Consider the following 26,435-nt stretch of genomic DNA (forward strand, 5'->3'; position numbering starts at 1 on the left):
ACAGCCACCGGTCAGCTTGCTGGCGTGCTGGGTGATCCCTGATTCCTTGGCACCTCCACAGGTGTAGGTGCCGGGATGGCTACAACCTCCTGTGCCTTCCCCTTGCCTTTTGTCCCAGTCGGCCTGGGTTTCTTGACATTCTTGGCCTGTTCCTTGCTCGAATTGGCCTGCTGTGTCATGGTTTTTTTTCTTTCAGTTGTTGGTTCTTCTTCATCCTCGACCTGTTCCTCTTCTCCTTCTTCCCCTTCCTGTTCCTGTGGTTCCTCATTGTCTGTGAACATTAGGGGGGAATCAGGCCTCTGACTGGGCCCTGCCTGCTCCTCCCTTGGTTGAGGAATCAAGGCCTCCATTCAGTTAGGCCCGTGTTTGGCTGCCGCCAACCTGGCCATCTCCATGAATGCCTCCAAGTCCATGTTTGTACCAAAAGTTCTTTCAAACAAAAGAAAGCTTTGAGTTCCTTATGTCCCGCTGCCTCTTCTTGTTGTGCAATTGCCCTCTTGGCTGGCCCATTTGTTCCTGTGATCTTCCTGCTTCCTCCCGTGCCTCTACCACCTGTTGTTGCCGGAAGTGAAGGTCAGCCGCGTTGTTCTCCGCCTCTGTGCTTCTGCCCGCTTTGATGTCCGTGAACGCGAGCTTGGGGCGGGAAAATGGAGTGGCAGCACGGACCGTCTGGTGGAGCGATCTCCGTGCCCCTCTCAAGGCAATTGTGTGCCCGCAATGACTTGCCGCTCGGGGGATGTGGATCGGGCATGGGTAGGGCGAGGAGCGGTCTCCATGCCCCTCTTCCGTGTGTGGCTGGCTGCCCCGACCCCGACAATCTCCTCTATCCACCCTCGCTATTGAAGAAGTCCGCCTGGCAACCGCTGCCAAGTTCTTTCACCCCTTTCCCAGCCCGGGTCACATGCTGCCCCTAGACCGCTTTGCTTCCATTGCAGGTAGGCGCCGCGCAACACTCCCTTTGCGGCTGCCTTACCTGTTGCTGTCCCTGCTTCCGCCTGTGTCCGCCGCGTCTTATGCTTCCCTGTTGCCGTCAACGCCTGCCCGAGTGGCCGCTCCTCGCTCGCTGCTGCCGCGCTGCTCCTTGGACTTTCCGCTGCACCTGGCCCGCTTCTTCTTGCCTTCTTATTGGCGCCGCTGCTGCTGCTGGCGTGCCGCAGGTCCACAGCTCCACTTCTCTACTCTGTCCGGCTGATCGGCTCCTCCAGCTGATCGTGTCCCAGCCGCGCCGGCAAGCCCCCTTCTTCTGCTGTCCGCTGTTCCTCCGCTGCTGCTATTCTTCACTCGCGATCTCCTTGAAAGAGCAGAACTTCAAGAAATAGGAACAAAATCCTCTTCCTGGTTCCTGTGGGCGGGCGTCCTTCTGCCAAGGCTGGATGTATGATGCCTGCAGCAGGGCGCCTGCCCGTTATAAATGGGTAGCTCTGCTCCTTTCCTTTATAGCCCTTTGCAGGCTTTTCCATTTTCTGCCGCGCTTTCCACCGGCGCCTCCACTTCGTCCCAAGGGGGAAGGGGGAGGACACCACCTCGGTTATCGGGTTGCCTCCTCCATTTTCTTTGTTTTCTGTTCGTCATCACTGACATTTACTACGCAATCAACAATAACGACATTTCTGAATCCTATCATACCGAACAAGGGGAGCGGGGGTTGCAGGGGTGCCCCCTGAAGTCACAACAAAGGGTTGGGCCAGAAGCACATAGATGTGCGATCTGTGTGGTCACTGCGTGGCTCCATTTGAGAGTTCAGAGTTACCGTATGCGGTATTTTGGGCCACACAGTAATCGCATAAAGGCTCATGTAAGCACCTGCATCCTGTCTGAGAGAGTGGACTCTTGTTGAGGAATCAATCGTTTTCTAGTGCACCTCTTTATTTCAAAGGACTCGCTGCGCCTGCAGAGCTCGAAGAGTTGACCCAAGGCCCGTCTCTCGTATGAACTCCATGTTCTCCCATGAACGCCATGTTCTCCCATGAACTCCATGTTCTCCCATGAACGCCATGTTCTCCCATGTTCCGATGTAAACTTTTACTGCATGAACTTGTTCAGTTCCAATGATTTCTTGAACAGAACAAGCTCTCCAAGCTCGATGCATCATTCAAAATGCAGATATGGAGTACGAAAATCATCAATTACCATGACCAAAAACCTTTCAGAGAATACGAGCGAGGTGGGGTGGGTCGTACGTAGGTTGAGGGCGCTATAGAACCCCACTCTGCAGCTTGAGAAGAATTCTTCCTAGCTTTCTTTCTTGCATTTTTGAACTTCACATGTTTTCATATTTTGGCTTCTGGCATCGCTTCGACGCCAGAAACAGCCACCTTCTCCAGGGCATTGAAGAGTGGAGTTGAAAGGGCAACCATGTACTGTACTTTAGTTTTTATAAAGCTCAAACCTTACTCAAGAGCACTGGGGCACCGAAAAGAGTGCAAGGAACCGGACGGCAGTTACTCAAGTCAAGTTAGGTGCAATGCCATCGCCTTTGCATGGCCCATTTGCCCACATTGTTGGTTCACCTGCTGCGGTTGCTGTATTGTTAGTAGCTGACCCCAGGTAGGGATGGCATGGAATTGCTGCATTGATCAAGCAGATCTCTTTGTATTTGGAATAATGTTACTAGTTTTCTCTCTGTCCAACGAGGAACACTTCTGCATATGTTGTACTGTTTCATGGTCTTTAATGCCGATACAGTTTTGGCTTTCTTTTACTACACAGCTATTATGGTGCTTCTAACGAAATAAAGCGAGATTCATTGATGATGCCAAGCAGCTTGGGCGGGCGGGCGTGCGTGTGGGCGGGCGTGCGTGCGTGAGCGTGCGTGTTTACAGGCTATGATTTTTTAAAATATATGTTACTGTTAATGTAAAAGCTGTTGGAATTATTGTGAACATACCTTTTCATTTTGCTAAGGTACACCCCACAGTTGTGGGGCAAGAAACAGGCAGTTTTTGGGGTTGAAACGTTCATTTACTTAAAACTATAGAAAACAAAGGCAGTCCCAACACCACTACACAGGGAGCTTGTCTGCAGGACACTTTACGCCGGGGAAGTCACTACATAGGGAGCTTGTCTGCACAACACTTTACGCCGGGGAAGTCACTACATAGGGAGCTTGTCTACAGAACACTTTATGCAGGGGAAGTCACTACGTAGGGAGCTTGTCTGAATGACACTTTATGCCGGGGAAGTCACTACACTACGTAGGGAGCTTGTCTGCATGACATTTTATGCCGGGGAAGTCACTACATAGGGAGCTTGTCTGCACAACACTTTACGCCGGGGAAGTCACTACATAGGGAGCTTGTCTACACAACACTTTATGCAGGGGAAGTCACTGCACAGGGACACTTTATGCCGGGGAAGTCACTACATAGGGAGCTTGTCTGCACAACACTTTATGCAGGGGAAGTCACTACGTAGGGAGCTTGTCTGCAAGACTCTTTATGCAGGGGACATCACTACGTAGGGAGCTTGTCTGCACGACACTTTATGCCGGGGAAGTCACTACGTAGGGAGCTTGTCTGCACAACACTTAATGCCGGGGAAGTCACTACACTACGTAGGGAGCTTGTCCGCATGACATTTTATGCCGGGGAAGTCACTACATAGGGAGCTTGTCTGCACAACACATTACGACGGGGAAGTCACTACATAGGGAGCTTTCTACACAACACTTTATGCAGGCGAAGTCACTACATAGGGAGTTTGTCTGCACAACACTTTATGCAGGGGAAGTCACTACGCAGGGAGCTTGTCTGCACGGCATTTTATGCAGGGGAAATCACTGCGTAGAGAGCTTGTCTGCACGACACTTTATGCAGGGGAAGTCACTATGTAGGGAGCTTGCCTGCTCAACACTTTATGCCGGGGAAGTCACTATGTAGGAAGCTTGCCTGCACAACACTTTATGCGGAGAAGTCAGTACGTAGGGAGCTTGGCTGCATGACACTTTATGCAGAAAAAAGTCACTACATAGGGAGTTTGCCTGAACAACACTTTATGCCGGGGAAGTCACTACATATGGAGCTTGCCTGCATGACACTTTATGCTGTTGAAGTCACCGCATACGGAGCTTGCCTGCATGCCATTTTATTCCGGGCAAGTCACTGCATAGGGAGCTTCCTGCAAATCACTTTATGCCGTTGAAGTCACTGCATAGGGAGCTTGCCTTCATGATACTTTATGTAGGGGAAGTCACTACATAGGGAGCTTGTCTGCACGACACTTTATGCAGGGGAAGTCACTACATAGGGAGCTTGTCTGCACGACACTTTATGCAGGGGAAGTCACTACATAGGGAGCTTGTCTGCACGACGCTTTATGCCGGGGAAGTCACTACATAGGGAGCTTGTCTGCACGACACTTTATGCAGGGGAAGTCACTACATAGGGAGCTTGTCTGCACAACACTTTATATAGGGACAGTCACTACATAGGGAGCTTGTCTGCACAACACTTTATACAAGGAAAGTCACTACATAGGGAGCTTATCTGCACAACACTTTATGCAGGGGAAGTCACTACATAGGGAGCTTGTCTACACGAGAAAATCAACCTGCCTGTAAAATTCTCACTAGTTCACATAACACATACAATCATTTGCATTCATTCAATTCTCAAATTTGCACCGTAAATTCTAAATAACACAATGCAACTTGTAAGCAGCACAATACAATTCAATCTTTATGTTGCCGTTTACGGGCAGTGAGTTTAAATTCTTCACACATCTAAAAACACACATTTTTGACAAGGTTCATACTCTGACCTTGTCAAGAGGGGATGGATGGGAGGCCTACCAGGGAGATATCCAGAGGAGGGGTGCAACGAAACCTACATGTTGGGGTGGTGGGGGCTAAGTGGTGATGGGAGGGGCCACTTCAGAAAATAGGAGGGGCAAACGTGGAGGCTTCGGCCACACTGTTTTACCTCCCTCCCCCCATGGTCTGGTGTGGGGACCAACTATCAAATAGTAGATTTTAAAGCGCAACATGCAGAGGGGCGATGGGCGTTTTTCTTGAAAGTAGCAGATTTAAAGTTTTACTGAGTTTTTTCAAGTACATTTCCCTAAACAAACACAGTAAAACGTTAACGCGGCCAGTTTTGGTAAAGTCTTCCCTTACTGCGCTGCCTAACAAAATGCACGTGTGCACATCCACGGTCCACCTAGGCTAAACTGTAGGCGGGGCAAACCCTTCAAATGTTGGGAGAGGCACCAAATTCAGAGACGGTGGAGGAGGGACAAACTTACTTGTGTAGGGGCATCTAACTTCACTACTCATTGTAATGAGACTATTCTAGTGCAGCTTCAATGTTACAATCAGTTAACTCTCTCCTTTAAGTCTGAAAATACCGACTTCTTGCAGATCCCGAAGGTCCTAGAAAGTGTGAAAATGGCAGATGGTGTGCAATGAAAGACTCAATATCATAACATAACAGGACATAGCAGAGTGTGGGGCAGTACCCTGGATGGCCCAATCAACGGCAGTGGCTGGGAGCAAAAGGGGAGACAATGTAATGTTGGTTCTACCACAGTCCGCTATACTAGAGTCTGTGGTGCACTTACTGGCTAGTGAGACTATATCTGCCTGTCAAATCAAGTGATACGACACTGGGGAGGGCCGGTGCAGCAATTATGCAATTCTATGTGACGGAATTGGAGTCACTAGCAGACGCGCACCAGGGTACACCAATTTGTCCCTACACTTATTAAAAGTGTCCTAATGTAAGGCTGTAAACATAATCACTTATAAGCACTCCAATTTTTGCAGTTCTAGTCAGGGTGAGATTACATTATTTGCCCGGGATCACACACATACGCTAAACAGCGAAGCCGGATTTTAAACCACATAGGAATTTACGCACATCCACCTTGTTCCACACTTTACTTGGAAGAAATATTTAAGTTTTGGGTGTGTAGGATATTTTGTGGAGATTTGGGGCCTGACGGTATTTTCTTACCGCCGAAAAATAACTTAGCAACAATCACTCCTTGTATTCAGATTGGGCCATGTACAACAATAATACAGTGGACATGCATTATTTCAGCACCCAGACATGCATATTTGGTATGCGTGGTTGGTATGCGTGGTTGGTGGTATTTTGGTGAGCATAATTCCCTTGTTTTATTTGTGGCCCCAATGTCCAGAATCCCTTATCTTTGCTTAGATTTTTCGTGTAATCACTAGAGAGACCTCAGGCCTACATTTCAGGAATACCACATTTTCAGTGTTAGTGTTAGTGTGCCACCATGGGCGATCTCACTGACTTATTTACGACAGAGAGCTATATGTGGTAATTTTGTGGTAATTTCCACTACCTTATATACGGTGGGAACTATGTCCAGAGAGTCTCTCTTCCCGTTGGCTCATGTACCTCCAACGAGCTACGCTACAAACAGTCACTCACAACTGTCCATACTGAATATGATCATGCACACATCTGTCTTAAAATGACAATTGCACTGTTTAAAAATCTCCCCACATCATCAGCACTGTATTGGTAAATATAAAACACACCACCCGTCTGCTTTCAAATATTTTTCTGTATTATAAAAGTTGCATTTAAACACGATCTCACTCTTTACAGAAATAAATAAAATAGCACAGTAACAGCATTGTCTGTGATACACTGAAAAGAGAGTGGCGGAGACAAGAACTCAATTTGCAACATTAACCTGTGATTAAAGCACAGGAATCTCCTTTCCTACACTGACTGAATATTCTCGTACACACTCAGCCCCCACACTCCTGTAATTACCTTATCTGTTCAGCCCGAGTTTTCTTTAGCTGTTCTCTTTCTGAATGTGGCTCCCTTGAAGATTAACCCCGGTGAAAACAAGCGTCTTTCGTTCTCAAACCGGGGTTATTGCCTGGAGCTCTCAGCTTTTTCATCAGAAATGCTCCAACCAGGAAAACAGGTCCTTCTCCCAGCTCTCCAAATCCCGACTGTCCTCCCTCTCTCTTCAAACTCCCCCCAGCAAAACCCTCATCACTGCCCCTAGCATGATACTTGCTATGACGCTGCTCCAATCAGAAATTAATCATGCCATCTCCTCCCTCTCTACACAATGGCTCCTTTTTACAGTAACCATTTGTAACCAACTGATTTCCTGTATCTTCGGGCCCTTGGCTTCCTAAGTTATGTGGACAGAGCAGCAGAGAAAAAGAAAAAAATGAATGTGCGTTTAAAAGTTCACTTTCAGAGTAGGCCTATTTCTGCAGTGGAGACACATTTTTATTAGTGGGTTATGTTAAATTCAGTTTTATTAGTCAGGTTAGTTATGAATAATGTTAGTTATTAATTTTCAAATGTGTCTCTTGCACCATAGGCATTTCAGGTGAAAAATAGTGTGCATTTTTGAATGTGCACGTGTGCTTTTAACTGTAAAAATAGATTTGCATCTTATATGTTAAAATCGTTTTTGACTGAATAGCCTGTCTTTCCATGTTAATCTGGTAACGCATATAGCAATGCACCGCACCCATGTGGTGGTGCTGCATAAAAAAAAATTGCTACCTGTGCAGTAGTGCTGTACTCTGTGCTGTAACATGCCAAATATCCTTACATACCCTCCTTTTGTTTTTTAGAACTTGGCTACAATCCAAGCCAATTCCTAAAAACAACTTGTTCTTTCTTTTTTCTTTTAAAATGCATGTGTATTGGGATATCTTTCTCTTCCTGACGTAGCTAGTAAAATCAGTAACATTTTCATTTTTACTGATAGCACAATCAACCATCCACCCATGATTAGCACCAGGACAGCCAAACCCACTATTGAGCGTTCCCCCCAGGTTCCCCAATTAAATCTTTCCACTTCTATTATCCCCAGATTACTAATTGTAATATTGTTTTTTTTTACAAATTTATTTTTATAACATGTCTTTCTTTGTGATTAGATAAATATTCCACATCCGGGTCTATTGGAAAAGTATCCCTTTGAAAAAAATCGATATTTTCCACTTGGCTTTCCCAAACCTCATTTGTTACATGAAACAATGTTAACCCCCCAATTGACACAATTGTATCCTTTGGAACCTGTAAATAAAAAACATTATATTTCACCTGTTTAACCACGTATGTTCCATGGTTTAAATGTACTACCGTCATGTTCTTTAAACAGGTGCTGATCAACCATTTACCTCTGACCATCTTAGCCTGTGCCATTTCTTCACTCCCCATATTGCTAATAATCACTTCACATCCCTCTGATATACTTGGGTCAGATTTCAAACCACAAATAGCATCTGTGGCATTAGGAACAAACGGTTTACCTGGACACATATAATTTTGTTCTTTAAATTTTACACATGTTTCCAGGCTTGGTATTAAATAAACTTCAGGTTCCCATGACTGAAATGCCACCGCTTCTGGAGTCTTAATCTTAATAAATTTGTCCTCTTTTCTTATTTCCAGCCACTCTTTAGTCTGTTCAATATTAATTCCGGTATTGTTCAGGTGTTTTTCAATCAAAATCTCAGGATTCTATGGTATGTATATATTTTGGAAAATCATCCTTCTATCACTCATGATGAATCCTGGTGCCTCTTCCACCGCTATACCAGATGCTGGTCCAGGTTCAATGACAACCTGTGCTTCTGAATTCTTGAAGATCCCTCCAAATATCATCATCATTAACCATATCATCGGTATCATCTTCAATGCTGATCGCTTTGCAGCCTTGGTCTTCACCCCTCTTTGGGGCTTTCCCGGAATCCGTCCACGTGGGCTCCAGGACTCCATCGTCTCCCGTGGGCTCTGATCCCGGAACCTCCGACCAAATAATGTTAATTTTCTAAATCAAATAGAAAATAAACAAATTAAGTACATAGCACAATACTAACTTCACCCTTTTGCCAAAAATAAAACATGCTTGGTAAAAATATTTGGGTTTTTTATTTATTTTTTTCTGAAATTAAACACAAGTTAAAAGAAAACAAGCACATATAAAACAGCATTCAATATTTAATACATTTTCTCTCTGCACACCAACCATGAGCTTCCATTATATATTTTTATTTATTTATTTTATATTATATATTTTTACATATAATACAGTGTTTATGTGTCATTATAACAATCAACTTTTTAACTTCTTTGTCACTGCCTCCTGATTGTACCCATTTATTTTCTCTTTGTGTGTTCAAGGGACTTTATCTGTTTCTACATGCTCAAGCTGCCTGATCTCATGTCTGGGATGGCATGGTTTGATTTGATTTACATGGACAAACTGCTCTATTGCCGTTTCACCTTCATTTTTCAAAATTTTATAAACTACAGGAGAGACCTTATCTATAATTCGAAATGGCCCCTGCCAGGCTGCTAGAAATTTAGAATTTTTCTGTTTACTTTTTCCAAAATGAAACTTGTACACCTGATCCCCTACACTGTATTCCTTTACTGATGTCTTTTTGTCATAATAAGACTTTGCACTGTCAGCAGCTCTTTCCAGATTTCTCTGCACAAAAGCAAATGCATGTTGCAAATGCCTCCTCAGTTCATCAATATATTCATGAACTGTGGATGCACTCACAAGTGTCTGCTCATGTGTTCTGTATAGTAGGTGTTGTGGTAACACCATTTTCCTACCTGTCAAGACCTCATGGGGGCTAACACCTGTTGCCTTGGCAGGAGTTGATCTGATTGCCATCAAAACCAACGGTAAACGTACATCCCAGCTGGAACCTGCTTCTGCCACAAATTTCTTTAAAATATCCACAACAGACCTATTGCTTCTTTCAACTGTACCTGAAGACGCCACCCGATATGCGATATGTAGTTTCTTTTTCACACCTAGTATTTGCCATACCTTACTCATTAGAGTACTTGTGAAATGACTTCCTCTGTCTGACTCAATTCTTTGTGGCAACCCAAACCTTGAGAACACATGGTTCACCAGCAATGTGGCTGCTGTTTGCGCACTACAATCTGGTGCAGGAATGCATTCAATCCACTTCGACATCAAACATACCACACTCAAAATATAACGGTGTCCCCTGCTCGACCTTTTTAAAGGACCTACATAGTCTATTTGCAAATCTGACCATGGGAGAGTTAGGCCTCTTTTCATCAATGGTGCTCTATGCATTGGTGAAGCAGGTTTAAATTAGGCGCATACTAGACATCCCCTAGTATATAATTCCACATCTTGGGACATATGTGGCCAGTAAGCACCATCTTTTAGTATTTCTAATGTTTTTTGTGAACCTCTATGGCCTGCAGTTATTGCATCATGTGCATGGTGTAGCATTAACCCTCTGAATGAAAGGGGTACTACCCACTGTATTTGTCCTGTTATGGACTCTCTAATCATGAGTCCATCCTGTAATCTAATTCGTGTTTTGTTCTTTAATAACACCCTCAACTCCTCTTTTCCCATACAATCATTTTCTGTCAAAGAATTTTGTTCGGGATCTATCAAATGATTATAATAGATTCCCAAAATTTGATCATTCTTTTGTGCCTCAATCAAATCTTGGTCTGGCGTGTCATGACTCCACTGCACCACCGGTTGATCTACCTCCTTTGGTGCTTTAGAACGTGTGACTGCATCAATTTGTATTTCACCCATTAAATAATCAATAGGTAGCAATTCTCCCATCACAGCCCCAATCTTAGCCAGGTGGTCTGCCTTATCATTTCCCTCCTTATCCTCTCCTGGTGTTTTTAAATGCCCACGAATTTTTCTCCAGTATATTGTTAACTTATTCTCTGACACCAATTTGTCTATGGCTTGTATCATTTTTCCATGCTTAAGTGGCTTTTTGTTATATGTAACCATGCCTCTTGCTTTCCAACCAGGCAAATACTCCACAAAGCTATTCCGTGCATAGTCAGAATCAGTCACCAGGACAATTTCACTGAACTTTTTATCAACTGCAGTAGCAATTGCTTTATAAATGGCTGCCAATTCCGCCACCTGACTGCTCCTATCTCCAATCCTCATCCCTATACTGGGGACACCTTCACATTTCAACCAGACATTTCCTATTCCTGCCACTAACTGTTTATTACTGTCATTTTCAATGTGAAAAGCACAACCATCCACATATACAGTTGGCAAATCCTTGCATGTTTTTTCATCAAAAGCTTTGTGTGGTGATTGTTCAAATTCCTGCAAACTAGTTTCTACTTCCATTTCATTTGGTATTTGTTCAGCTGCACAGTCATGTAAGTCAGCTAACCCTTGAGCAATTGGGTTCTTTTTATTTTGTCCATATCTCACTTCTACGGGAAAACCTTGTAATGCCAGCGTCCATGAAGTGATTCTGGATTGCGCTAGATTACCTGATCTAATTCTTTTACTCTCTAAAAATTGCAACGGTTGGTGATTTGTTTCAATAATCACCTTTTCTCCCTGAACAATGGGGCGGAAATGTTGTAGCGCCCACACAGTGGTTAATAGGGCCTTTTCACATTCATTAAATTTCATTTCAACTTGGGAAAATGCCTTACTTGCATATGCAATGGTTTTGTGATTCAAATCGTGTTTTTGTGATAACACTGCTGACATATAATGTTCAGAAAAACCTATTTCTATAAAGAAATCCCTGTCCTTTATGGGGTATGCTAAACATGGTGCCTTTACAAGACATTCCTTTAATTTAGCCACTGCATCAGACTGCTCTTTTTCCCATTTCCAGGGAGTATTCAGTTTAAGCAGTTTAGTCAATGGTTGAGTGATTTCTGCATAATTTTCAATGAACTTTCTGTTATAGCCTGTCATCCCTAATAAACTTTTTACTCCTTTCACATTTTTAGGATCTTTTAATCTTTGTATGGCCTCTATTTTCTTCTTTTGTGGATTTAGCCCATGTTCAGTCACTTCATGCCCTAGAAAGTTCACTTTTTTCTTGCACCATTGTGCTTTTTGCAAAGATACTTTGGCGCCTGCTTTCTGCAATTGGCCAAGTACATGTCTTATTTCATCACAATGGCTTTTCAGGCTTTTATTTTTTATCAGGACATCGTCCACATAAACTATTGTTCCTCTTTCCGCTGCATCCGGCATGGCCTTTCTCAAAAATATGCCAAATTCACTCCCACTATTGATGTACCCGAACGGAGCTCTAAGCCAGGCATATTGAGTCCTGTCAAATGTAAAGGAAAATAAATGTTGTATCTCCTCTGCCAATGGCACGCACCAATATCCAGAGGTGAGATCTAATGTGGTAAATACATTTGAACCATGTATCTGAGCTAGGCCCTGATCAATGAATGGCAGTGGCCATCTAGATACTGGTACTCTTTTATTTAACTCTCTCAAGTCTGCACACAGCCGCCATTGACCATTTGGCTTTAACACACCTAAAATAGGTGTATTGGATGTGCTATGAATGGGCCTGATGATTCCCCGCGATTCCAAATTTTTAATAATCTCTGCCAATGATTCTAAACATGCCAGCGGTAGTCTATACTGGCGTACAAACACTGGATTTCTGCTACACCCTTCTGGTAGTGTGGCCACATGTAAATCAGTTAAACCACAATCATAAGCATCTTTTGCAAATACATCCTTAAACTCCATAAATATCTCCCTCAGATTGTCCCTCTCTTCATTGCTTTCACACGCATTCGCTAAGGAGATCTGTTCTTCTACCATTTTGGAAAATTCTGGAAAATCTTCTGGTAAGGGAATCTCAGCGCTTTCCTCTAACTGTGTGGCTGTGTCTTTTTGTAAAGCTGCCACTTTTAAATATTTTGGCATATCAGCTTCCACTTCAATGGGCTGATTTTCTGTTTCATTTTCATTTAAATTAAATATTATGCAATCCTCTTGATGGCAGCACACTGTCTCATTTGAATCATAAGGATACACAGAATGAATTTTAAATATTCCTTTGGGCTGAGAGTCCAGGTGTTCTGGCAACTCACCCTTGGCATCTACATACTTTTCAGGAATATTTCCAATCACCATGTTATTTAAATCTGCCGTATAATGTGATTTCTGTATGGCCATTCCTAATGGGGAGTTTTCCTCTAAATGAACATCCTGACAACCTTTATTATTTACCATAATTTTTACAGATCCTTCACCAATATCTACCAATGGAATGTATTCATAATCCAGGCCTTGCTGTCTTATGGATTCATTTAGGCATACAAATGCATCAGAGCCTTTCATCTGCTGTCCATTTTTGCATTTCAGTGTTTTTGCAAACTGTTTTGTAAATGCAGGAATAATAGTATCTTTCCTCATTTGTAATTCGATTGCATAAGGAACCAGTTGTGCACAATGATAAGCCCTTCTTTTGTCTTCAAATTCAGGTGCCGGACCACCTAGGCGTGACCATATTTTTTGATTAAGGAAATCTAACACCATACACATTCTGTGCATGATGTCATTTCCCATGTAAAATTCATTTTGTGCTCCACTCACTATCCATACATTATGGTAAATTGTTTTCTGCCCAATGCTAATTTTAAGCATGCATCTGCCTGCAATTCGGTTTTAAGTCTGGACTGTCCAAGCCAGAAACATATTGGTTTTTAATCCTAAATCTCGGGATTTCTTCCCTCTCCATTATTTTTTGCAACAATTTCTCATTAATGAAACTCCTTTCATGTTCAAGCGCTAAAGTGGCTTTTATTGTTTTAAAATAGTCATTTATACCAACATGAACCCATGGTTGCTCATCTTCCATGTGTATTTCTGCCAGAGTGGTAATGTGTTTTTCTGAATCTGTTTTAGGAGTAATATTCTGTTTGCATGTTTTCTTTTTTAAATAAAAACGTGATGTGTGCTCATCTATGGCAGTCTGCCAATTTTTCCTTGGGTCCAAGTATATTTGTACAGGTAGTTTTTCAATGTCGCTCTGCATTTTGTCTTGACACATTAATATAACAGTGACACCAGGTATGCAGCTATTCTGGAGATATACCTCCACAGCATCATTTGTTTTGGCAACGGTGTGACATTCATTTATATTGCTGTTTTGTGATTTTAGTTTCTTAGGCCTCAATGGTTTTTTGGTTAAGGACCACAGCACTCCATTCACCCCATCTATTAGAGGAGACAATCTTTTCAGACAATCTGTCCCCATCAGAAATGGAATTTCACAAATAGATGTGATCAATATCTCTTGTTTCATTCTGTGCTTTCCTATTTTTATGTCAACCTCAGTTACACCTATGATGGGCACCTCCTCCCCATTAAAGTTATACACTGGGCCTTGATTTTCCTTCACTGTGATCTGACTCCGTGGGGGTCTCCCTTCATTGATACTCTTTACCAGCTCCTTGGACATAATTGTGGCCTGTGCGCCAGTGTCAATCATAGCAAAGGTGTGGCATTTTTCTTCTACAGTGATGGGTGCATAATATCTGTCCTCAACTTCCTCTAATACACATAAGAAATGTGAATTCTTACTGATTTCAGGGCTCACCTTTCTCAGGTCTTTTTCACTTTTGGCTAAACACATTGGTAAATGGAAAGACATTTTTCCCTCCTTTTTACCCATTTCTGCGCGAGAGACTTTATTCATTTCTCCATGATCAGAGGTTTTTTGGAGTGTGGCGACTGTTCGCCCATCCATCTGGGTAACATCAGAGACCACATTACAACCTTCCAACTGAACATGTGTAACAACATCATTCATCAATTTGTCATTTTTTAATTCTGTGCATTTGTGATCATTTAGTGTGATACCAGCCCTTTCAGCCTCTTCAAAAATATGGGGCTCAAAGAATTCTTCAGGTGATTGACTTGTACCCTCCTTGTGAGTATTTCCTTTTTCTGTCTGTGTTTGGTCATTGTTTTGCTTGCCCAGGGAAGGAGCTATAGCATCCCCACTTACTCCCTGTCCACTGGTATTCCCCATGCATGAGTCATTTTTCTTAAGTCTGTCCCTTTTTTCTTTTGGAATTCCTAATGTTTCTTTTTCATTTGTACAAATCTTTACTGTTTTATTTAGCTCTAGGTTAAACCGTACCTCTTTTTTAGAATTATTTGCACTTTCTGTCACAAGTTAATTTACTGGCACTTTCACATTTAATCCATTAGGCATCTCAGAGTCGTTATGCAAAATTATATCAGAGCAATCTGTCATTTTGGCACTGCAGTTATCATGAGTACTTAGTCACTTTTCGGAAGCCCCCGGTCATTGCTATGGCCATCAGCCCCCTCTTTGGAAGGTTGTTTTTGCGCTGTACAGAGCTTTCCTATTTGCTCAGCTAACATTTTCACTTGGGCCTCAAGGCACTGGAACCTTTCCATCTCTCTAGGATCCTCTTTCTGTGGTCTAGGTCGATATTGGTTGTTTTCCCCCTGATTGGATCTATTCTGATACCTCTCAGGTGAATGATGTCAGTTGGGATGGTTTCTGAACTCTTGATTCATTTGTGGAGAGGAGCGGGTTGCACCCATCCTTTGATTATAATCCCCTGGGGGGGAATCATTGTACTGGCGTGGATTGTAGTTCACGTTTTGCCTCATGTCCTGTCTCTCAGATTGTGGGTACTGGCCCCTAGGTTGATTTCCATTATCAGTAAATCGATCCACATATCGGGGCCTATCCTGATTACCATATATCATGGTGTTGGGATCAAATCTGCTCTGTGTCCCCAATGACTGGTAGGGACCATCATTTCTTTGATCTTGATTTTGTCTCTGGTTATTGTTCATACCTGCCATATCAGGCCGATATCCTACCCGGGGTCTGTCCCCTAAATACCTAGGGCTGATGTAGCTCTCTCTATTACTAGGATCATGTGATTGGAACATTGGTACAGGAAATGGCGATCTTTGTTGATTACCCCTTTGTTCAGGTGTCACATTATTTTTAGCTTGGCTTTGAGCAGACTCAAGGGACATTTTGGCTGACCTGATTTCCATTACTGTGGCTGAGGGTTCTTTAGATTAAGGTCAAGTATCTTTCATTTTATCACTTTCTCTACCCTGCAATAGAGTACCTCATATAGTTTTGTGCTTTGATGTACAATCCATTCAAGGGACTTGTCACGGTCAAATTCACGGACCAATTGGGATATGATGTCTTTCTGTAGCCCATAGAAGTATGCAGTTTTAAACTCATCGGAATTTGAGTCAAAAGATACATCAAAGCGAGAAAATGCTCTTTTTAAGTCTTGTAAAAATTGGCGAGGGGATGTATTAGGTCCAGCAGTAATTGTGTAAGCGACTTTCTTTGCCTCCTGCAATGACTGAAAAGGAGAAAAATGACACCTAATTTCTTTTTCAAACTCCGACCATGTCATATTCTGCTGTTCATTTAATCCCCTTATGATGCTGGCCGTCGGGGCATCTAAAGTTAAATGAAAATATTGTCTGTACTGTTCCTTAGGTATCTGGAGTGCTTTAAAAATGTCATGCACCGCTTCTAAGTGATCCTCAATGCAGCATTCCCCTCCCTTTTTAAATGGTTTGATCAGGGCTTTAATGGATTTCATTATTTTTATGGGGCTACTTGTTGCAATGCATGGAATTGCACTATTTTGTGATTCAATCCTGTTTTCAGGTGTATGATATTGGTGGCTTCCCCCAATGGGAGTATCAAATCCCCCAAGGGCGCTGCAACCAAGTTCAGTCACCGGCCCAGTCACTGGAGCACTAGCTCTTTGGGCAGAGCTAGAATTCACCTCCACTCCATTGAATGTGGTACATTGCCGCCTCTCCTGGGACCTGGGAATGCACATTTGCTGTTCTAAGTCCTTACACTTTTTAAGGAGTCTGTTGGCTTCATCTTGCAAATAGTTGTTTTCACCACTCATCTTTTTAATCACCTCCTGCATGTCGCACATTTGCATTTGGCATTCATTGAACTCTTTATTTCTCTTGTCTCTTTCTTGAATCATTTTAATCATTTCTTGTTCTGCGCTCTGGAGATCACATTCTTTTTCACAATGTTCTTTTTGTAAAATCTACATTTCTGAAACAACCTCATCTTTATCCTGTCTAATGTGGTCCACTAAGGCTTTTAAGTGTGCCAATTCTTGCTCACTATCTTCAAATTGTTTCTTGCTTTTGGATAACTGAGTATCAAAGTCTCTGCATTTTAATTGCATGTCTTTTTGGCATACATCCAATTCTGCTCTTAACATTTCCTGATTTTTACTTGCCCCATCTAATTCAGTCTTTAACCTGTTAATTAGCTGAGTATCATTCTCCTGTATTCGCAGGGACTTGTTTAAAATAAACCATATTTTGCCGCATAGCCGTATTAAACAGTCTTTCTCTGCACTTTTATCGGCTGCATTCAATAATCTTGTAAGGCAGACCTGAATTATGCTGCCTTCTGCAAAAATATTGTCTAGTTTTTCTTTCTGCACCTCACCCTGAATGCGTTCACGCCATTCTAACGTGCTATTCGACGACCAAGTCCCATGTGCAAACAACTTTGCCTCTAAATATTGCACTAGATCTGAGAATGTGGTTTCCCTTTGTGACATTCTGAAATTCGTTTTTAGTGGCACACTGCTATTATAAAATGGGTTCCCTTTAATGTGCAAATGGCAGTGTGAGACACGCTTGCCACGCCCAGTAGGTACTCTATGATCACTTTCCCAGCCTGCAACGCACCATAAATATGTAGGGTATTTTGTGGAGATTTGGGGCCTGACGGTATTTTCTTACCGCCGAAAAATAACTTAGCAACAATCACTCCTTGTATTCAGATTGGGCCATGTACAACAATAATACAGTGGACATGCATTATTTCAGCACCCAGACATGCATATTTGGTATGCGTGGTTGGTATGCGTGGTTGGTGGTATTTTGGTGAGCATAATTCCCTTGTTTTATTTGTGGCCCCAATGTCCAGAATCCCTTATCTTTGCTTAGATTTTTCGTGTAATCACTAGAGAGACCTCAGGCCTACATTTCAGGAATACCACATTTTCAGTGTTAGTGTGCCACCATGGGCGATCTCACTGACTTATTTACGACAGAGAGCTATATGTGGTAATTTTGTGGTAATTTCCACTACCTTATATACGGTAGGGAACTATGTCCAGAGAGTCTCTCTTCCCGTTGGCTCATGTACCTCCAACGAGCTATGCTACAAACAGTCACTCACAACTGTCCATACTGAATATGATCATGCACACATCTGTCTTAAAATGACAATTGCACTGTTTAAAAATCTCCCCACATCATCAGCACTGTATTGGTAAATATAAAACACACCACCCGTCTGCTTTCAAATATTTTTCTGTATTATAAAAGTTGCATTTAAACACGATCTCACTCTTTACAGAAATAAATAAAATAGCACAGTAACAGCATTGTCTGTGATACACTGAAAAGAGAGTGGCGGAGACAAGAACTCAATTTGCAACATTAACCTGTGATTAAAGCACAGGAATCTCCTTTCCTACACTGACTGAATATTCTCGTACACACTCAGCCCCCACACTCCTGTAATTACCTTATCTGTTCAGCCCGAGTTTTCTTCAGCTGTTCTCTTTCTGAATGTGGCTCCCTTGAAGATTAACCCCGGTGAAAACAAGCGTCTTTCGTTCTCAAACCGGGGTTATTGCCTGGAGCTCTCAGCTTTTTCATCAGAAATGCTCCAACCAGGAAAACAGGTCCTTCTCCCAGCTCTCCAAATCCCGACTGTCCTCCCTCTCTCTTCAAACTCCCCCCAGCAAAACCCTCATCACTGCCTCTAGCATGATACTTGCTATGACGCTGCTCCAATCAGAAATTAATCATGCCACATCCTCCCTCTCTACACAATTGCTCCTTTTTACAGTAACCATTTGTAACCAACTGATTTCCTGTATCTTCGGGCCCTTGGCTTCCTAAGTTATGTGGACAGAGCAGCAGAGAAAAAGAAAAAAATGAATGTGCGTTTAAAAGTTCACTTTCAGAGTAGGCCTATTTCTGCAGTGGAGACACATTTTTATTAGTGGGTTATGTTAAATTCAGTTTTATTAGTCAGGTTAGTTATGAATAATGTTAGTTATTAATTTTCAAATGTGTCTCTTGCACCATAGGCATTTCAGGTGAAAAAAAGTGTGCATTTTTGAATGTGCACATGTGCTTTTAACTGTAAAAATAGATTTGCATCTTATATGTTAAAATCGTTTTTGACTGAATAGCCTGTCTTTCCATGTTAATCTGGTAACACATATAGCAATGCACCGCACCCATGTGGTGGTGCTGCATAAAAAAAAATTGCTACCTGTGCAGTAGTGCTGTACTCTGTGCTGTAACACGCCAAATATCCTTACAGGTGTTAAGACCTACAATAATACTGTCCTATAGAGTTTACTTGCAAAATAAACACATTGCATAGTAAAGTATCATGACAACATGTAAATCCTTATAGCAGCGTGTTTTGCAAAATTATATCACTGTGCCTTTATTTTCCACATCCTGAATAGAAAACTATAAGATTCCAAAGACAAAATATTTATTTACCCACTTTATTTTCATCGCTTTAAGACACACAATAAAATAAATTGTGTCACAAACTCACTTAGGTTTGGAGATTTGTCACAAACCTCCAGTGTGTTGTTATGTATGGCTTAAGAACCTTCAACTAAGGACATCAAAGCAAACTTTTCTTTTTAGCATATCAAGCTATTAGACATTATGGGTATGAACAAATATTTCAAAGGGTGCTTTATTGTGTTGCTCACTTTAACTGTGCAGGGTGACTGGTGGCCTTTCAGTTGGAAATTCACCATCATGCATAAGTAAGGCTATGCTGCTGATGACAACAGAAACGTGTTGTGTGTTTATTACTGCACTGGCTGCAGAGCCAGGGGCGCAGCCTGTGTGTCTCTTGGGGGCTGTGACTCAGGAAACGGGCAGTGCTTGATCATCCGAGCGGAGCAGACAGTAGATTTTCCTTGGAAGATACAAAAGGTGCCAGAACCTGAAGCCCTGCCCCTCAGCTAACATTTCAGAAGGGTGGGGGTCAGCCCGGTCAGCTCCATGACGTTGCATGCCTGATCCAGAGCCTCCCTCTACCCCGCAGGGGGGCGGTGGCAGTTGGCAGATCCCCGACAGTGTTTTCATGTGCAGTACCAAATTGCATCACCCTGCGCCTAAGACCCCACATTCTGGCAGGAGGTTTTCTTCTTATTTCAGAACAGGAACAAAGCAGGAAATCAACCACCCACAAGACCAAGAGCCAACAGTGACCCACACAGAGTCTCATGAGTACACCACCAGAGAGAGAGAGAGCTGACAGAACCACCCAACCACAAGACCAAGAGCCAGCAGTGGCCCACACAGAGTCTCGTGAGTACGCCGCCAGAGAGAGAGAGCTGACAGAACCACCCACCCACAAGACCAAGAGCCAGCAGTGGCCCACACAGAGTCTCGTGAGTACGCCGCCAGAGAGAGAGAGCCGACAGAACCACCCACCCACAAGACCAAGAGCCAGCAGTGACCCACACAGAGTCTCGTGAGTACGCCGCCAGAGAGAGAGAGAGAGAGCTAACAGAACCACCCACCCACAAGATCAAGAGCCAGCAGTGGCCCACACAGAGTCTCATGAGTACTCCGGCAGGGAGAGAGAGCTGACAGAACCACCCACCCACAAGATCAAGAGCCAACAGTGACCCACACAGAGTCTCATGAGTACTCCGGCAGAGAGAGAGAGCTGACAGAACCACCCACCCACAAGCTCAAGAGCCAGCAGTGACCCACACAGAGTCTCATGAGTACTGCGGCAGAGAGAGAGAGCTGACAGAACCACCCACCCACAAGCCCAAGAGCCAGCAGTGGCCCACACAGAGTCTCATGAGTACTCCGGCAGAGAGAGAGAGCTGACAGAACCACCCACCCACAAGATCAAGAGCCAACAGTGACCCACACAGAGTCTCATGAGTACTCCGACAGAGAGAGAGAGCTGACAGAACCACCCACCCACAAGATCAAGAGCCAACAGTGACCCACACAGAGTCTCATGAGTACTGCGGCAGAGAGAGAGAGCTGACAGAACCACCCACCCACAAGACCAAGAGCCAGCAGTGGCCCACACAGAGTCTCATGAGTACTCCAGTAGAGAGAGAGAGCTAACAGCACCACCCACCCACAATATCAAGAGCCAGCAGTAACTGACACAGAGTCTCGTGAGTACGCCCCCAGAGAGAGAGAGCTGACAGAACCACCCACCCACAAGACCAAGAGCCTGCAGTGGCACACACAGTCTCATGAGTACTCCGGCAGAGCGAGAGAGAGCGAACAGAACCACCCACCCACAAGACCAAGAGCCAGCAGTGGCCCACACAGAGTCTCGTGAGTACGCCGCCAGAGAGAGAGAGCTGACAGAACCACCCACCCACAAGACCAAGAGCCAGCAGTGGCCCACACAGAGTCTCGTGAGTACGCCGCCAGAGAGAGAGAGCCGACAGAACCACCCACCCACAAGACCAAGAGCCAGCAGTGACCCACACAGAGTCTCGTGAGTACGCCGCCAGAGAGAGAGAGAGAGAGCTAACAGAACCACCCACCCACAAGATCAAGAGCCAGCAGTGGCCCACACAGAGTCTCATGAGTACTCCGGCAGGGAGAGAGAGCTGACAGAACCACCCACCCACAAGATCAAGAGCCAACAGTGACCCACACAGAGTCTCATGAGTACTCCGGCAGAGAGAGAGAGCTGACAGAACCACCCACCCACAAGCTCAAGAGCCAGCAGTGACCCACACAGAGTCTCATGAGTACTGCGGCAGAGAGAGAGAGCTGACAGAACCACCCACCCACAAGCCCAAGAGCCAGCAGTGGCCCACACAGAGTCTCATGAGTACTCCGGCAGAGAGAGAGAGCTGACAGAACCACCCACCCACAAGATCAAGAGCCAACAGTGACCCACACAGAGTCTCATGAGTACTCCGACAGAGAGAGAGAGCTGACAGAACCACCCACCCAGAAGATCAAGAGCCAACAGTGACCCACACAGAGTCTCATGAGTACTGCGGCAGAGAGAGAGAGCTGACAGAACCACCCACCCACAAGACCAAGAGCCAGCAGTGGCCCACACAGAGTCTCATGAGTACTCCAGTAGAGAGAGAGAGCTAACAGCACCACCCACCCACAATATCAAGAGCCAGCAGTAACTGACACAGAGTCTCGTGAGTACGCCCCCAGAGAGAGAGAGCTGACAGAACCACCCACCCACAAGACCAAGAGCCTGCAGTGGCACACACAGTCTCATGAGTACTCCGGCAGAGCGAGAGAGAGCGAACAGAACCACCCACCCACAAGATCAAGAGGCAGCAGTTACTGACACAGAGTCTCATGAGTGCTCCGCCAGAGAGAGAGAGAGCTAACAGAACCACCCACACACAATATCAAGAGCCAGCAGTGCCCCACACAGAGTCTCATGAGTACTCCAGCACAGAGAGAGAGCTGACCGAACCACCCACCCACAAGACCAAGAGCCAGCAGTGGTCCACACAGAGTCTCATGAGTACGCCTCCAGAGAGAGAGAGAGCTAACAGAACCACCCACCCACAAGACCAAGAGCCAGCAGTGATTGACACAGAGTCTCATGAGTACTACGGCAGAGCGAGTGAGCGCTAACAGAGTGAGGGAGATGGAGACCCTGTTTCTTCATCAGCCAACCTACTTGAGTGGTATGGAAGAAGCAACAGGGACAAGAAGCAGAGCTCCAAGGTGGCAGTCTTTCAAGACATGCACCACACGCAGCCCCCTTTCTTAGCCCAGGTAGAGTAGAGCGGGCGACACCCCGGAGCACAGAGCTAAATAGCTCAGGACGGGGGCGCTGCAAGAGGCAACTTGTGGATGACTGCATGCGTTCATAATATGCAAAAAAAGGAACGCATATTCCAAACGCAGCCTGTGAGATGCTCTGGAGTCACACACTCTCTGCCCCTTATTCTTTGTGCTGACAGCCTTTCAAGTGGGGCAATTTATAAGGGAAGGCATTGTTTTTACACAGTACGTGCTTAACATTTCGGTGTTCAGACATGAACATGTTAATGTTAAAGGATATTTGTACCACGCACTATCACCACCGGAGGGGTCCCCTGGTGGTCTGTCGGCTCCAAAAAAGGGAAAGGGGGGTGAGTTAGTGGGAATAAGCTGGAAAAGTGCAAGAGAGCAGTAATGTGCTGTTGACGGCCTCAACCCGGTTTACTCCGTTGGCTGGGCTTGGGGTGTTTTCCGGTCGGTAGTCTATGTATGGTTTGTTTTGTTGTTGCAGTGTAGTGAAGTTTGTGCGGATTATTGTGTTATAGGCTTGTGGTTGTGTTTGGTTAGAGTTTGAGAGGTGTATGCAGAGGGGTGAAATTGTTAGTGGATTGGTTAATTGGCATTGCTGTCTGGAAGCGAATCGCTAAACTTCTGTATTCACTCCTGGTGGGGTGTGCGAGCATCATCCAGATCTAGGACCGTCCGACACTCACAGTCCCTTCCCATGACGTTCACTCACATTCATAGCCTTGCCCAAGTTCGGCCCGGCCAACCTCTGTCAAGCTTGTCTGTATGTGGGGCAAGCAGGCGTTTGTGAGTCCATCCAAATCTGGCACAGAGGGCATTCCCAATCCAGTCAGTACGCGGCATCGGTCAGCCAACGCTACTCCATCCATATGTGGCGGAGGTCGGCATTCATCATCTTATTCAGTTACTCATGCAGGCTACCGCTCACAGCCCCTTGTTGGGGGCATTGTTATTCACCAGGCCAGCACAAGTATTAGCTGTCCAAACGTATGCATTCATCAAAGAGAATTAAAATGCCACACAGAAAACATTTGAACTATTTTCATGTCTCTACTTGACACACCAACATTGTATTTTTTGTATATTAGTTTTTAGTTATACATGGTACGTCCCTGGGAAGGTTAACTGTAATTTTCTTGCTTAAGTATTCTAGTGGCGTCTTTGGGACATGGACTAAATGCATGCACTTAGCATCAAAGGTTTTGTAATTGTCTAAACAAGCCAGCCACTGCCTAGCGCGCACACCAGATGCCAGCTCAATGTCACTTGGCATCTTGATTAGGAAAGTAGAGTTCATCGTGTGTCACCGTGCAGACATTAGTCCATGGCAAATCAATGCAGTGATATGTGTGCAGCAAAAATGTGTGCGCTGCACAGGCCTCCAACCTGCTGGTTAATGGCGTCTATGTGGCGCTACCGTATGTAACAGCATATATGCCTGTTTTTGTCTGATTTGTCCAATGTCCACACAATAGCATCCTGGAACGTTTTGTGTATGTGGCTCTGACGAGCATGCCATACTGTGCCCACGCTGAAATGCATAAAGCAATCAAAGAACTTGCCTCAAATTGTACATCCACTACATCCACGAGGCCAAACGCCCTTTCTACACTGCCATGCCATGCCATGATTTGCACTAGCTGCAGGCCAGCACTAATGAGAGATGCTAATGCCAGCTCTGTTAGATAAAGCATGGCTCTGCTATGTTTTGCTGAAAAAAAACCCTGAGATCTTCATAATAGTGAGGAGGTAGTGAATGAGGAACTGTGGGCCCTTTACCATGCATTAGAAGCCGGTTTTGTTTAAAATGCTTCATCAGCTTATTACTGTTCAGGCTAAGTTTTGAAAGTGGTACAATCCGTTTTGTGTAGCCTTTCTGTGCATTGTGTATTGGGTCGCTCTTGTGCAGTATCCTGTCCTGTCTGTAGATATAATTCCCTAAAGATGTTTCTGTATTGGGGTTGGGCATGCCCACACTGAGACCCAGCCCCTCCTCACCTAAGATTCTCCAGAAACAAGAAGCAAAAGAGCCCTTGTGCCCCATTTGAGTGTCTGATGTTGCAGCCATTTTATACTTGCATCCAACATTTTAATGTTGGGGTGAGTGTTGTGAACACCAAGCCATGCATCTCTTATGAATTTAGAGATTCAGAGATGCAATCCTTTTATCACAGACTTGTTTATCCAACATAGAGATCTCTGATAACTGTTCTAGTCCTGAAATGCTCTGTGTTTTCATGCAAAGCATACATGAATCCTCATTGGTGCTATTTGTCCCCTTTTCCACTCTTATAGAGGTATTTTGAACAAGTACAGACTGTCCATCTTGGAATGATAACCTTCCATCAGAAAATAATTCATATGGTTAGTCTAGTATTGCCCCTTGTGAAATACAAGTGAGGTGGTACGAACAGAACACATGCAGCACAGGGCCAGGTCAGTGGGCCCCCCGCCCCCGATAGGCTGTTCACACCGCAGTGTGCCAATATGGACAGTTTGAAACTGCATTCAGGCAAGGCCTTCCCCAAGATCAGGGGACATAAAAGCCATTTATGTGGGCAGCAACAGCTGTGTTTTCACATTAGAAATCTTCTGTAAAATACTTGCATTACAATGTAATGAAACCAGCTTCATTTACATAGCACTTATTTATTCATATTGAGGAGGGGTTTTGTCACACGACACATAGGCGTAGTTTGGGAGTTACGTGTGGGAGGGGGCGTATTCTGGTGCGTCGCCCTGGGCACCAAGTTGGCTAGAAACTGCCCTGACCACACGCCAGCCTCAGGTTGCTAGAAAAGGAGGGCAGGGAGGCACCCCCAGACAACCAGACACTGGAAATGGAGCAGCTGTCTAACTTTAGGGGAACTGTGCCTCGGTCCCCTAACATGGACACAAACACTTTGCAGCTGTGCCACTATTCCTGCAGTACAACAGCGCCGCATGGAAAAAAGGGGCAGAGCTTGACCCCCATTTTGAAACCATACATAACTCTGATCCCTCCTAGGTGGTTAAGACAGGGCTAGATTGGTTAACGTCAGTGCGGTACAGAGCAATATTTATTTATTTATTCGAATTTATAAAGCGCACAGGCGGCCCTGGGGCATCGTGGCGCTGTGACAATAGAGCTTGCTTAGTTCCAACGGTTAGAAGGTCATGACATAAAGATCACATAGTGACAGTGGTTTAGAGAAACATGAGAAACTATAGGAGGCGTGAGGTACAGTGGGACAGATACAGTGCAACAGTTATAAAGACATTTACAGGATTGTGGCTTCAGTACAAGAAACGGGTTCCAGGGTCACAGGAGAATCCGCTGTTCTTTTTCTTTGAGAGGGAAGGACTAGTTAAAAAGCTTGGTTTTGAGTGCTCTACGGAAAGCTGTGAGGGACTTACGTACGGGCTGATAATCCGCGGCGAGGGGAGACGGGTGACTGGCTTAGGAGCCCACCACACATGCACCCCCCGGCCACAGACTGAGCTCAGCCAGACCTCCTACAGTGTGGCATCCCTTGGAGACCACCAACCAGACCTCCTAGCATCCAGACCTCCTAGCATCCCTGGGCAGGGTACGATGACAGTGTGGCATCCCTTGGAGACCACCAGCCAGACCTCCTAGCATCCCTGGGCAGGGTACGATGACAGTGTGGCATCCCTTGGAGACCACCTGCCAGACCTCCTAGCATCCCTGGGCAGGGTACGATGACAGTGTGGCATCCCTTGGAGACCACCAGCCAGACCTCCTAGCATCCCTGGGCAGGGTACGATGACAGTGGGGCATCCCTTGGAGA

General features: G+C 44.6%; 1 protein-coding gene across 1 annotated transcript in view; it reads left to right on the forward strand.

The window, feature by feature from the left end:
- The first annotated feature begins 717 nt into the window (after positions 1-717).
- The window catches only part of LOC138579681 (cell surface glycoprotein 1-like), a 34,210-nt gene continuing 8,492 nt past the window's right edge, over positions 718-26,435 (forward strand). Inside the window, exon 1 of the mRNA XM_069649921.1 lies at positions 718-753. Coding sequence (XP_069506022.1) covers positions 718-753 — 36 coding nt within the window. The remainder of the gene's footprint in view (positions 754-26,435) is intronic.

Source organism: Ambystoma mexicanum, chromosome 3p (assembly GCF_040938575.1).
Source record: "Ambystoma mexicanum isolate Mex_15411 chromosome 3p, UKY_AmexF1_1, whole genome shotgun sequence".
Taxonomy (NCBI): Eukaryota; Metazoa; Chordata; class Amphibia; order Caudata; family Ambystomatidae; genus Ambystoma; species Ambystoma mexicanum.